At 40.6% G+C, this 12,606-nt stretch overlaps 1 protein-coding gene across 1 annotated transcript in view; it reads right to left on the bottom strand.

The window, feature by feature from the left end:
* Positions 1–12,606, bottom strand: part of LOC103274562 (contactin-5) — a 517,374-nt gene that overhangs the window by 44,621 nt on the left and 460,147 nt on the right. Inside the window, exon 18 of the mRNA XM_008072000.1 lies at positions 5,067–5,176. Coding sequence (XP_008070191.1) covers positions 5,067–5,176 — 110 coding nt within the window. The remainder of the gene's footprint in view (positions 1–5,066; positions 5,177–12,606) is intronic.

The raw sequence follows: 12,606 nt of genomic DNA on the forward strand, positions 1-12,606 counted from the left end.
TGTTTCTACGTGTAAAATCAATTGTCAGAATTTGTGATTTGTTTTAATAAAAAAGTTATTGCGATGATTGTTCCCGAATTTGACTTGCTCCAATTAGCTTTCTATCCTTAAACATATTCTATTTTTGCTCGCAGCAAGTTGTCATTTTGCGTAAAATAGACTTAGTAAAAACACTGTGCTCCAACAGCCTTGAGTGTCACTCTTGAGTAACCTTGATCTTCACCTCTAGTCAAGCCTTGATTGCCAGCATTTCGTAAAACCCCTGTCATCAGGGATACTGGGGTGTCTACACTGCTGTATCCATCGGGCAATCTTGGGTTGCATCTTTCGGAACCTCTTGGCAGCATTTGACTCCGTGGAATGTCATCTCCACCTTTCCGTGCTCTTGGCTTCTGGATTTTTTCAGTGAGGCCCTCTTAGTTTCTTTGACCAGACCCTCTCCTTTCTTGAGCTCCAAGTGTGGGGCACCACAGAGCTCAATTCTCAGATATCTTCTTTATCAATATACATTGATATGGTATATGCATAAAAACTTCTATGAACTGACGATTTCCCATAGGCATAGTCCCATCCCCGTCATTCTCTTGAGGTCTACTTGGAAATTATTTTTAGAAATGAAAATTCAACACATCCAAAACAAAATCCTTGATTTTCCACTCTAAAATCCACTCTTTTTTTCTGAGTTCCTCATCTTCGTGAATGTCAATGCTATTTGCCCAGTTTTGGGGTCAAAAAGCTCTAGAATTATCTTTGGCTTCTCTCTTTCTATAACCGATATCCAATTCATTCTCCAAACCTGTCATACCTCCATTCAAAGACTGTTTTTGCTTATCAACTCCACTGCTATCTCTTTCATCAGCGCCACTGCTACTACTCCAGGTGAAAGCAACCTCCTTGTCACTGATGTTGGAAAAATGGCCTCTCTGCTATTCTCTCTGTGGTCCTCCCTTGAATCTATCCTCTGCCCCCTAGACCAAGAGAGGCTTTTAAATATCAGATCTTGACTTGACTCTCTATTAAAACTTCTACCTACTTTTTGATGTGGCTATTCTCATGTTGAGTTGTTTGACATGAATAGACACTTCTCAAAAGAAGATACACAAGCAGCCAACAAACACACGAAAAAATGCTCAACACCAAGAATCATCAAAGAAATGCAAATTAAAACCACTATGAGATCTCACCTCATACCTATCATAATGGCAACTATTGGAAAGTCACAGAGCAGCAGATGTTGGCACGGTTGTAGACAAAAGGGAACACTCACCCACTTTGGGTAGGATCTATGAAAAACAGTCCGGAGATTTCTCAAACAACCAAAAATTGAATTAGCTTTTGATCCAGCAATCCCACTACTAGGAATCGACACAAAGGAAAATAAATCAATCTAGAAAAACGATACCTGTACCCATATGCTGATTGCAGCACTACTCAAAAATAGCAAGATCATGAAACCAACCTGGGTGCTCACCAGTAAATGACTAGATAGAGAAAATGTGGTATATATACACCATGGAATACTACACAGCCATACAGCCATAGAAAGAATGAAATCATATTTTTTGCAGCAACACGAATGGAGGTCATCAACCTCAGTGAACTGACTCAGAAACAGAAAACCAAACACCACGTGTTCTCGCTCATATGTGGGAGGTGAATGGTCACAAGGATGGAGAGAATAGACATTGGGGACACCATTAAGAGGGTAGGGGGGAGGGAGGCTAGGGTTCAGAAACTACCTACAGGGCGCAATGTTCATTATCTGGGAAACGGGCCACCTGAAACCCAACCCCCACTACTACACAATATGTCCACATAATGTACGTGCATGTGTACCCTTGCATCTAAAATATAAAAAAAAAGAATACATACACAATTTATTATAAGTAAAAACGTACTTTAAAGACTTTTCCTTCTACTTAGATTAATCTAAACTTCTTTCTGTGGTTCCCAAGATCCCATATAACCTTGTCCTTGCCCTGGTGATATCTCTGTCATCCTGTTACTATCCTCCTGTGCCCCTGCCACTGCACCGAAGCCACTCCCTTACTGTTCTGGGTTTTTTGTTGTTGTTTTTGTTTGTTTGTTTGTTTGTGAGTCAGATTCTCACTCTGTCACCCAGGCTGAAGTGCAGTGGTACGATCATGGCTACTGCAGCCTCAACCTGCTGGGCTCAGGCGATCCTTCCACCTCAGCCTCCCGAGTAGCTGGATCTACAGGCACATACCACCATGCCCAGCTAATCTTTTGATTGATCGTAGAGACAAGGTCTCGCCAAATTGCGCAGACTGGTGTTGAACTCCTGGACTCAGACAGTCCTCTTGGCTCCATCTCCCAAAGTGCTAGTATTATAGGCGTGAGCCACCCCACCTGGACAACGTCTACATTATTTTTTTTTATTTTAGTTTTTGAGTTGGAGTCTCACTCTGTCGCCCAGGCTTGGGTGCTGTGGCACACTCATGGCCACCCCAGCATCGACCTGCTAGATACTTGTGATCCTTCCGCCTCAGTCATCCAAGTAACCAGAACTACAGGCATGTGCTACCATGCCAGACTAATTTTTTTTTATTTATTGTAGAGGTCTTGCCAAGTTGTCCAGGTTGGTCTCGAACCCATGGGCTCAGGCAATCCTCTCACCTTGGCCTCCCAACATGCTGGAATTACAGGCGTGAGCCACAGCACCTGGCCTCCTTCCTGCTGTTTGAAGTCCAACATGCTCCTACTTGAGGGCCTTTGGGCTTGCTTGTCTCTGTACCATTCTCTCCTTCAGTCATGTCTCCACTCACATGTCCCAACCTCAGAAAAGGCACATTTCACAGATCAGACTCTCACATTCTCTGCCTTCTTGCCCTGTTTTATTTTTTCTACACAGCAAGCATCATCAACTGAAATTCCATCCCACATTTATTTCGTAGCTTGTTGGTTGTGAGCCTTCCCTACTGCGATAGAAACTTCATAAGCACAGGGATTTTGGTTTGCTTATTGCTTTTGCCCTACCGTGCATTTAGCTCAGTGGCTAGTACTCAGCAGGGCTTCAAAAATACTTGTTGAATGAATGGTGTATATTTGGGAAGAGAAGAACTGGATACAAATCTAAATCCTCTGTGATCACTTCAGGACCTCACAGAGAGATGTCGGCACAGTGAATCTTGGTGGGTGTGTGAATGTCACGCTATTAGGGCAGGCTAAGAAAAGAGTAGCTTGAGGGTGACTGTGCGAAGGAAGCATCACTTGGAGAAGTAGGAGCTTAGATTCCCACCTTCTGGCACCAGAATACACTTTGTGGCTTTCTGAAAGTTTGCAGCCCAGGTCCCGGCCCCCTGATGTGCTGATTCAGAGGCTTAGAGTGGATTCACACCTACTTAGTCCTCTTAGGCTGGGGTCCTCACGAGCAGACCTTGAGATGCGGATTTGGGTGCATGTGATGTATTCTGAGGATGCTTTTGGATGAAATTTCGTCTAAAAAAGGAGAAGCACAGATGGAGAAGGAGAGAGAGCAGAACAAGAAAGGGCTTTCAGGTAATTTGGACTTAGCCTGATGCACGCAGCAAGCTCTCTGGACTGTCAACTGCACCGTAAAGTTGCTTCCTTGAGTCAAGGGTTCAAGGTCAGTCAGTCGTCGGTCTTGGGCTGCCTTGCTACAGTGAGGAAGGTCCCTTTCCAAGCAATGAAGCTCCTCTCAGAGGAGAGCAATTCTCCACAGGGGAAGATGAGCCCCATGAGTGGTCCACACTCACAGCAGCTGGGGGCTGGCATGCTGGCCCAGAGGAGGGGAGCTGGACAGACCACCACAATATATTCTGTTCTACAGTTGCATTAAAAAAGGGCTGGTTGCAAGGCACAGACGTTCATTCATTCAACCAATACACATTGTGGCCTATCATGGAACAAGCACATACTACCAGTTGCTGAGATTTGGTGATGAACAGAAGTGACCCTGAAGCATGGATAGGGAGAAACAAATAGTCATCAAATAAACATGCAATTATAATAAGATATATTCGAAATTATCACTCCAAATAATGAACTGAAGCATGATTGTAGAAATAAGTTCATGATATTGTTTAAGTGGGTGATGGTTTCCTGTAAATGGCTCTTACTGTAACTCTTCAAAGATTGTATGAATTCCTTATCATAGCAATCAATATCTAATGATAGTTGTATGTTAACCAAATAGTTATCAGGCATTATTTGAAAACTCAAATAGAATAAAGATATGTTTCAGCCTGGAAACCATGGGAGTGTACAATTTTCCTATCACTTGACCATTGTCCAAAAAACAAGATGATATTTTCTCATTGGGAGTTGAAGCAGAGGAAAAGCAAGAATTAAAATTTTTAAATGCACCTAAGGTCTTGGGTCAGTGCTAAATCTCTTTTGTCTTCTAGAAATTATCCCCCTAATTTCTATCTGACAAGAATGAGAACAAGAGACGTGTGAGAAGCAGGGATCTTGTTATCATGGAATATAATATTCATGTTTATAGACTGACTACCCATAATTCTGTTTCCTGTGGAGGCTGAAATTTCATTGAAATTATTGAATTTACATGAAGTATTCGCCATTAGCAGGTGGGCATAACTGTGTGTAAAAATAGTGAAATCTAGGGGACAACAAGTCATCTGAATAAGTAGATACAGTATGGACCATTAAATTTCAAGCATTTGAGAATTCAGTACCAGAGGTAACAGCTGCCAAGAAAGCATAAAAGAAAACCTTGTATTTGTACATTAAATTATTAGAAAGAAGGACACAAAAATTTTTTAACCATAAATAAGTTGGACACCACTAAACACCCACCCGTGTTTCCTGATTTGATTTAAAACCTTGTTCTCATCTCTTTTTAAAACGTTGCGTAGTGCTATGGAAACTACCATACTGAAAAATAAGCCAGTAATGAGCAACATAATACATGTCAGTAAAATAGCATTTCTTAAGTTTTTTTAAAACATAGAGCAGCGTTTCAAAGAAACATAATTCTGTTGAAGTGTCACCAAGACATCTCTTTAGTAGAATGTAGTGCCAGCAGGCATAATAAGGCTTATTTTCAATAATTCTGTTCATACCTCAAATCCCTGTGGTCTTCCCAGACTCTCTTTAGTGTGTTTCCATGCAACAAGAATCTCTGACACAGACACACTTGTCGCCTTGACATCCGTGGGAGCGACACTGGGTTCTGTATGGAGGAAAATGGAAATAACATGTCGCGATTATAACAAGTGATGTCTATCGAAGCCCCGCACCTGGGTCTGTCAGGTGTTAACGTCCAGCTCCCTTATTTCTGAAATGAAACCCTGTGGCAGTGACGAAAAACACAACACGATGAAAAGATGATCTTTTCTATGCTGGGGCCAAGTCTCGCCAAGACTCTACCAGTGACAAATGACAAATCCACAAGACAAGCAAAGGTCTTTATCTTTGGATTAGCCAGGGCGTTTCTGGAGAACTTAAATCGGCTAACTCACATCATTTGCCAGTCAAGCATAAAGACAAAGCACATGAACTAAGGAGTCAGGTTTAGCTTTTATTTGTTTTGTTGCTGTCTCTGCTTTTTGCCTTAAAATTTAAAAAAGAAATCTACTTATTTACCTTCAGGTAAAGTTATTTGATCTCTTTCTAAGCCCTAGTTCCTTCATCTGTAATTTGAGCCTAATGAAAGTCTTTATCTCCTAGATTTTGACAGTTAGTTTTAATTAGGATAACACATATAAAATATTTAGTACTGTGCTTGGCATTTAAAATATTCATTCACAAAATATCGCATTATTATTATTTACTTATGCATTTCATCCTGCGAAGGCACAAATAAAGTCAGATTACATGAGATATTTTTTTGTTGCTCCAACCGCCAAACTACATTTCCATGATTATGTAAGGAACACGTTATGAGTGATGATATTTAAAAGGCATGCATTGACTTTTACGACAGGTGCGGGTGGAACAGGAAAGTCCCTGAAGGTCTCGGCGCCTGCTACTCAGAACCACCTTTCCATTTGTTTCTACGCTCAGTGACCTTTTGCACGATTTTTTCGAAATACACAATGGCTGACTGGCATCCATCAAAAGGCGCACTTCATTTGAGCTTGCGCTCAGGATGAGGAACAAAATATTTCTTAGCTTTGACATAGCTGAATCATAAATACTGTGTCACAAACACACGTTAAACGAAATGGTAGATTAAAGGCCAGACGTTGGTTCAAACAGTGCTGCACAAAGTCTATTAAAATAGATCCCACCCCCCTACAAATGGTGGTGACTTTGATACTAACCCCGTGACCCTGATAAGAGGTCAGACTAATCTATTGAAATGTTTTCGTTTTGTTTTTAGGGACCTATAGAGCAAAGATGGAATGCCAAATAAAAAAGTTGAAAGGCAAACACTGAAGAGATTGTAACCATTTACTGAGCTCTTTTCTTTTCTAATAGAGGTAGTCAGGCCATACATTTATCTGGAGTGCTTTTATATATTTTTAACAGAAAAATATCAGCCCAAAATACCTACCCTGTGGCTGTAAACGAAGAGATGGCAAAAGACTTTTCCAAGGGTACATGCTTGCACATAGCAGTGATTTTCTTTTGGTCAAATCTTTGTTAAAATCACATGCTATAATTGTGTCATCTCAAAGTGCTTTGGCAAATTCACATGAATTTTTACACAGAAGCTAGCATTAATTCCCATCTTGATAGGAACTGTAATTTCTTGTTCTGTTACTCTTTGAATATCTCTTGTTTTCTTTTGCTCAGTAGTTTCCCTCACCTCTCTTTCCAATCCCTTATTATTTGTTCATCTACTCAATTTTTAAAAAATGCATTCTGGAAAAACCTTCTATTTTGTTCTAGAATTCTGATTGGCAGGCTTGCAACAGACATTTTTTCCCCATCACTATTTAATAGGAGTTAAAATTCTTGGTTTTGCAAGTCAATGAAAGAAAATGCTGATGTTTCTGAGGTGTGATCAACTTGATCTCTGGGATTTAGGATATGATTTATGTCCAAGAAAGTCGCACTTGGAATACCACTGATGATTCAGTAGCAGTTTTGCTTCTCTCTAGAATAAATGCTTTGCAGAGATTTATGGGCCACATGCATTCTTTCAGCTTTTTATATTACTGAAGCAATTACATCTTTGTCAAAGAAAGATTGCGGGGGAATAAATAATTTCAGAAGCATGAAACATGAGGCTGAGTGGCAGCCTTTCTGTATCTCTTTATCTCTGAAGAAAGGAATTAGTTCTGCAGCAGCTTTTAGTAGTAGTATACAAGTTTAAGTACTTCTCAAATAGAACATTTAGAAAAAAGTAAAAGTAAATGAAAAATGTTCAGAACCCTACTTCTCAAACAAGTACCTCCATTTCGATTTAAAACCTCAGAAGTTTAAATCAGGGTCACACCCAACTGAACATTTTGCAGTTGCATTTTGGGGGAGGCTTGCTATTATAATTGTATATAATTGAGTGAGAACGAATTAACCCAATGGAAACGGGAGAGTCATTTTTAATTTGTTTCACCCTGTAGATCTAAATGGTATTGGAAGTAGACCCACGCTGACTTGGTGCGAACCCTGAACATTTACCATAATACTATGAGAAAGGGACTGGCAGTAGCGGGATACTGCCGGGGTGGGGGATGGGAGGGCTACAACATCACTTAGGGTTCCTGATCTCAAACCAGGCAGAGTGGAGACCAAAGGGAGACCCAAATTTTACCTGCACGTTGTCCACTTGGATACCTAATTCTGAATTGTGCCCCACATCTTTAAAATAAAATATAAATTAAAAAAAGAAAAGAAATTCCGGCATGTAGAAAAAGTGATCTCAGTCAGGTGTTTGCTGAAATTTTAGTATACTGTTTGTAGCCAAGTAAAGGTTTTCAAATGGATGAAAAATCTGTTTGCAGACAGGAGTAACTGACAGAATCACAGAATGTCTGGTTTGGATTGAGACTGGCTGTTCTTTTCAGGCTCCGTATTGCAACCGAATGATGGAAAGTGACAACCAGAAAGGATCTTAGAAAATCTCTTGGATCAAAAGTCACAAATGCACAGGCTGTGGGTTTCCAGTCATACTTTAACTTAAGCAACTTTCAAAAATAATAATTGCTGGTTTCTCTTGGGAAGAAGAAAGAAGACATCAAACCTGAATTCTTGAGTGTTGGTGGACGAGGATTAGCAGCCAACCCTATTAGTCAGGGAACAAGCTTCTCAGTTTGCCCGAGTCCCTACTACTCCCTATTGTCTCACACAGGGAGTACTTCACTTATTTTTATTTCTTACTTCACCCTTATTTGCTTTGGAGGCATGGACCTGTGTTTTAAATCCACGCTCTCATTTTGCAGATGAGAAAAGCAAAATGTTCAAAGGTTGGCTTATTCAAACTCAGCTGCCAGATCTGAAAGAGCTCCAGCTAGAGCTCAGATCTCAAATGTTCTTTCCTCTGTTTTGAAATTGGCACCAAGGCAGCGGCTGGCTCATTATCATTATCATTAGAGTCAGTTTTAAGTCACAAAAGATATTTTACGGGAAAATATATACACAGCTCATTCTTGTGTTGCCCAGTTACCTCCAAAAAACCGACAGAGGAATGGACAGAATAAGATTAGAAACAAGTTTAAAAAAAAAAAGACAAGCAAAATAGATAAGGGAATGACTCAAATCCATGATAGTTACCATTTACTGAGATTCTTCGTCCCGAGTCCTGTTCTTAATTCTTTACATGTATTTGTGAATGCTGCCAACAGCCCCATTATCACTGCTGCCATTAGAGAAATTGAGGGGTAGAGAGATTAAGCAACTTGCCTACGGTCTCATGGCTGCTTAATGGTGGAGGGAGGATTTGAACTCAGGTAGTCAGCCCCTGACCACCACGCTATTCTGCATGTGTCCACATCATACACACTTGATGCTTTTTCTTTCTTTTCCCCTTGCCCCTTCACTTTGTAATTCTCTCTTGAATGTTGGTGCTGGGTACCTCCCTTGAGCTCTCTGCTTCCAGGTCTTGCCAGAAACCCCCTGTACCCCCATCCCTACCCGTTTAACCCAGCCACAGGCTTACTATCGACTCCCTTGATTTCAGTTTCACGGGTTCTTGGGTAATTTTGAACCCTAGCTGCACAGCTTGTCCTAGGTCATGTCATGTTCAGGTATCTCTAAAACTCTCCTGATCCATAAATCACAGGATTATTTTCTGCTGCTCTCACTCCTGTCGATTACAGTCGTGTAATTTAAAGAAAGTTCAGGAACTTATTTCTGAGGCTGTGCTAGCATTATGTCTAGTAAACCCAAAGACTTAAATGGATCTCCGTGTTTTTTTCTGCTACTTCTGGTGATATTAATTAGGCCGCGGCCAACTTCTTCACTTAATCTCGGGATATAAAGTGGACAGGCTGATTGATAGACTTATTTCTGTTAGATTAAAAATTTTAAACAGCATTACCATGTTCGTGAATTCAGATGATACATTTGTATTAAGTGATCTGGCAGCTGGAGTTCTTCAAGTAACACGGGGGTGTGTGCTTGTAATATTGATTCTACATCTGACTTCCCAGGAGGGGTGAGCGACAGCATTAATCAAAGGAGAGTTTAATAAACTCTTTGGGAGAAGGGCTAGCATTTCATTATTTAAAAATTCAGTGAAGACAGCTGCAGTTGAACTTTCACAGGCACTAATCCAAATAGATCAGCTGGCAAAGACAGGAAATTATTTCTTGTATTTTACAACTAATATGGCCATTTATTAATTTCCAAGTTCACATAAATCCCACTGAGCTCAGTTTTGGCTAAGGACAGATCTGGAGAATAACGCCTTCTGCATGTTGAGTTCTAATGTGAGCCGTGGTAGTTCCACTTGCAAGAGAATAATTGTGCTTCATTTTCTGCAAATGGTGAGAGCAGTTTTAGGTTGAATAAAAATAAAAGCAGGGCATTTTTTACATGCAAGGCAAAAACCAAGAAAACTAGGAAAGGACAAAGTTCATCACAAATAAATAAACCTTTCCACCTATAATGAACTCATGTCAAATTGCCTTGTGTTTTTCTGTTAAGTGTAAATGAACTCCCTGCTTCTTTCCATTTCCAAAGCTAGAGTAACAAGAGCTAAGTGGAAAGTGGGTCTAAGTTTGAGTATTCAGTAGTTCCAGAAATGTAAAAATAAAAGCTGTTTTGCTTTATGTTGAAAAAAATCATTTTTTTCAATTGTACCATGCATTTTAAAACATTTATGTTGAAACTTTACCATTCTTCAAAAAAAAAAAAAAACAAAAACCCACTGGATTGTTTCCAAAATAAGTGTATTGTATGGGATCATACCATGCCCTAGAGGTCTCAAGCCAAATTAGGGTTCAGAATGCAGATTAAAGGGGCCAGGCACTTGGAACGTGTTCAGGTTGTGTGAAAATCATGGCCGGCACTGATCCAGATAGATCAACTGGCAAAGACAGGGACTTATCTCTTGTATTTTGCAACTAATATGGCAATTTATTAATCTCCAAGTGCACAGAAATCCTACTGAGCTCAGTTTTGGCTAAGGACAGGACTGGAGAATACCACCTTCTGCAAACATCTCTTTTCAGACTCATGTCAGATGTCACTTGGCTCTGACAGTCATTGAAGGTTACTTCTGTTGCAGAAACATTGAAAGGTTTCAAGCACTGAAGGGTGTCAGCAGAAGAATCATCTGGAACTTTTCTGTCAGTCCTCCAGGGTTAAGCCACAGAAGTTGTGAGTTAAACTCACATCCCAAGTGATTTATTTACCGAGCATCCACACTTATACATTATGGTTTCTTCTAGTGACATGCTGATTCAAGGCTTTCTGTATGGTAATGTGATTCTCATTTTGAGTCCACTGGGCTCGTGGTATGGAGGATACACGTCAACACTTATGCAAGCAAGTCCTGGATGTGATGTCATCCAGTATTGATGGTCCGGTGGGAAATAGGTGAGAGCAGTGTACTGCAAGACGCGCCTTGGACATTTTTCTGTTCTGTGCGTCCCTCCGAAGAACATAAATTCTGGCTGTGGCAGTCGACAGATTTTTCTTCTTGGCTTGGTGTCAGCAGGTTCTTCACAGTGCCCAAGGCACGTGGCTAGGATTCTCGAGACGAGGAAAGAGAACTGAGCCCATACACAGAAATCGAAAGGCCAGCTCCCTCCTCTTGTTCTTTATGGACCTAAGAATAAGGAGGGATTTTGAAGTGGTAAACAAGGAGAGTGGGTTAATGGAAGAATAAGGAAATGGGGTTTGTCTTATGGAGAAACACCATCTCAGTTGGATTAGCTGGGCTCTGGCCAAGAGCATCGTCACAAAAGCCCGAGAACCTGGGTGAACACCTGCAGAAGAGAGGAACCTGCACTGGCTTGAGGACAAAAGACTGCTTTACGAGCTTATTACAGGCCTTGGCTCTCTTGAAAAATGGTCAACTCTTTAAAATGTTCACTTCTTTTTGAGTAAAGCGAATGGCCGAGTGATTAAAAAGAGGTGTTCACTTCTCCTTTTTTCTATACAGCAAGAGTTGATCCACTGTGTCTATCTATTCTGGGACAGTGGTTTAAAAGAATATTCTAGAATGCAGAATACCCTGACAGAACTTCCACTCTAGATTTGTCAGGGCTTCCAGAGATGTTCGATTCTGAGTCCTTCATTTTTAAAGTGGAGGAAGCTCAGCCCCAGAGAGGTGAAGAGATTGCCCACAGGCCTCTGGTTCGTGTGCCCAGATGTGAACCCAGGCTCGGCTGGCTGCAGGCCGATTTCATCCTCTCCCTTGTCCTGCCATTTTTGGTTGACGCACTCTAATGATGTCAATGCTTTCCTCGTGTTTACATATGAAGTTCCAGATTTGTAAATTTAATTAGTGAACAAGTGCCAAATATACGTTTGAATTCTGTTGTCAGAACAAAGGCAGACTCCAGATTTAATTTGCCTGGTGTACTTCCTATTTCAGTCTGTGAAAATAAGTGAAGTGTTACTATAAAATATGTCCCAGTAACAACCTTAGTGTCTTCGGAAGGAAATATGCATATTTTCTACCTAGCTTGAAAGGTAAGCCATTTCAGGTTTAAGGGAACACGGCATGAAAAAAACCCATGGTGGCGGCTATAAATGAAGTTTGAAGCAAAGGTTGACAAGAAACTTACAAAGCCGGATTTCTTCAAGGCGACAGTGGTGCTAATGATAAAAATCATGTTAACAAACTTCTCTAATTCATCTTTCGTGTGACCTTTGCTGCTGTGTGATTGATAATTAGTTTGAAACGGTTTACGAGCAACAAGAATATGCACTTCCGGAATGAAACATGTACTCAAAATCGATCTTTTGATCAATAAGTAATATAAAATATCATTATTGTGTACATTCCTGATGACACAGTGTGGGGTGATGGCTAAAGAATGTGCTTTGGAGTCATATAGACCTGGTGAAAATCCCAACTCTGCGACTCACTGTCATTTCTCGAAACTCTGTCACTTGCTGGTGTGGATCTGAGCATGTTGCTTAACCTCTCTGAGACTTAATTTCCTGAAAAGCAGAGCGGGACTTGAGATTCCAACCCTATATTTGGTTTTAAGCATTAAATTAGTTAATATGAGTAGTATGGGACACTGGTTTTATCTGAAA

The sequence above is a fragment of the Carlito syrichta genome, unplaced genomic scaffold (assembly GCF_000164805.1).
Source record: "Carlito syrichta isolate Samal-C Ts95f unplaced genomic scaffold, Tarsius_syrichta-2.0.1 Scaffold314806, whole genome shotgun sequence".
In the NCBI taxonomy this organism is placed as follows: domain Eukaryota; kingdom Metazoa; phylum Chordata; class Mammalia; order Primates; family Tarsiidae; genus Carlito; species Carlito syrichta.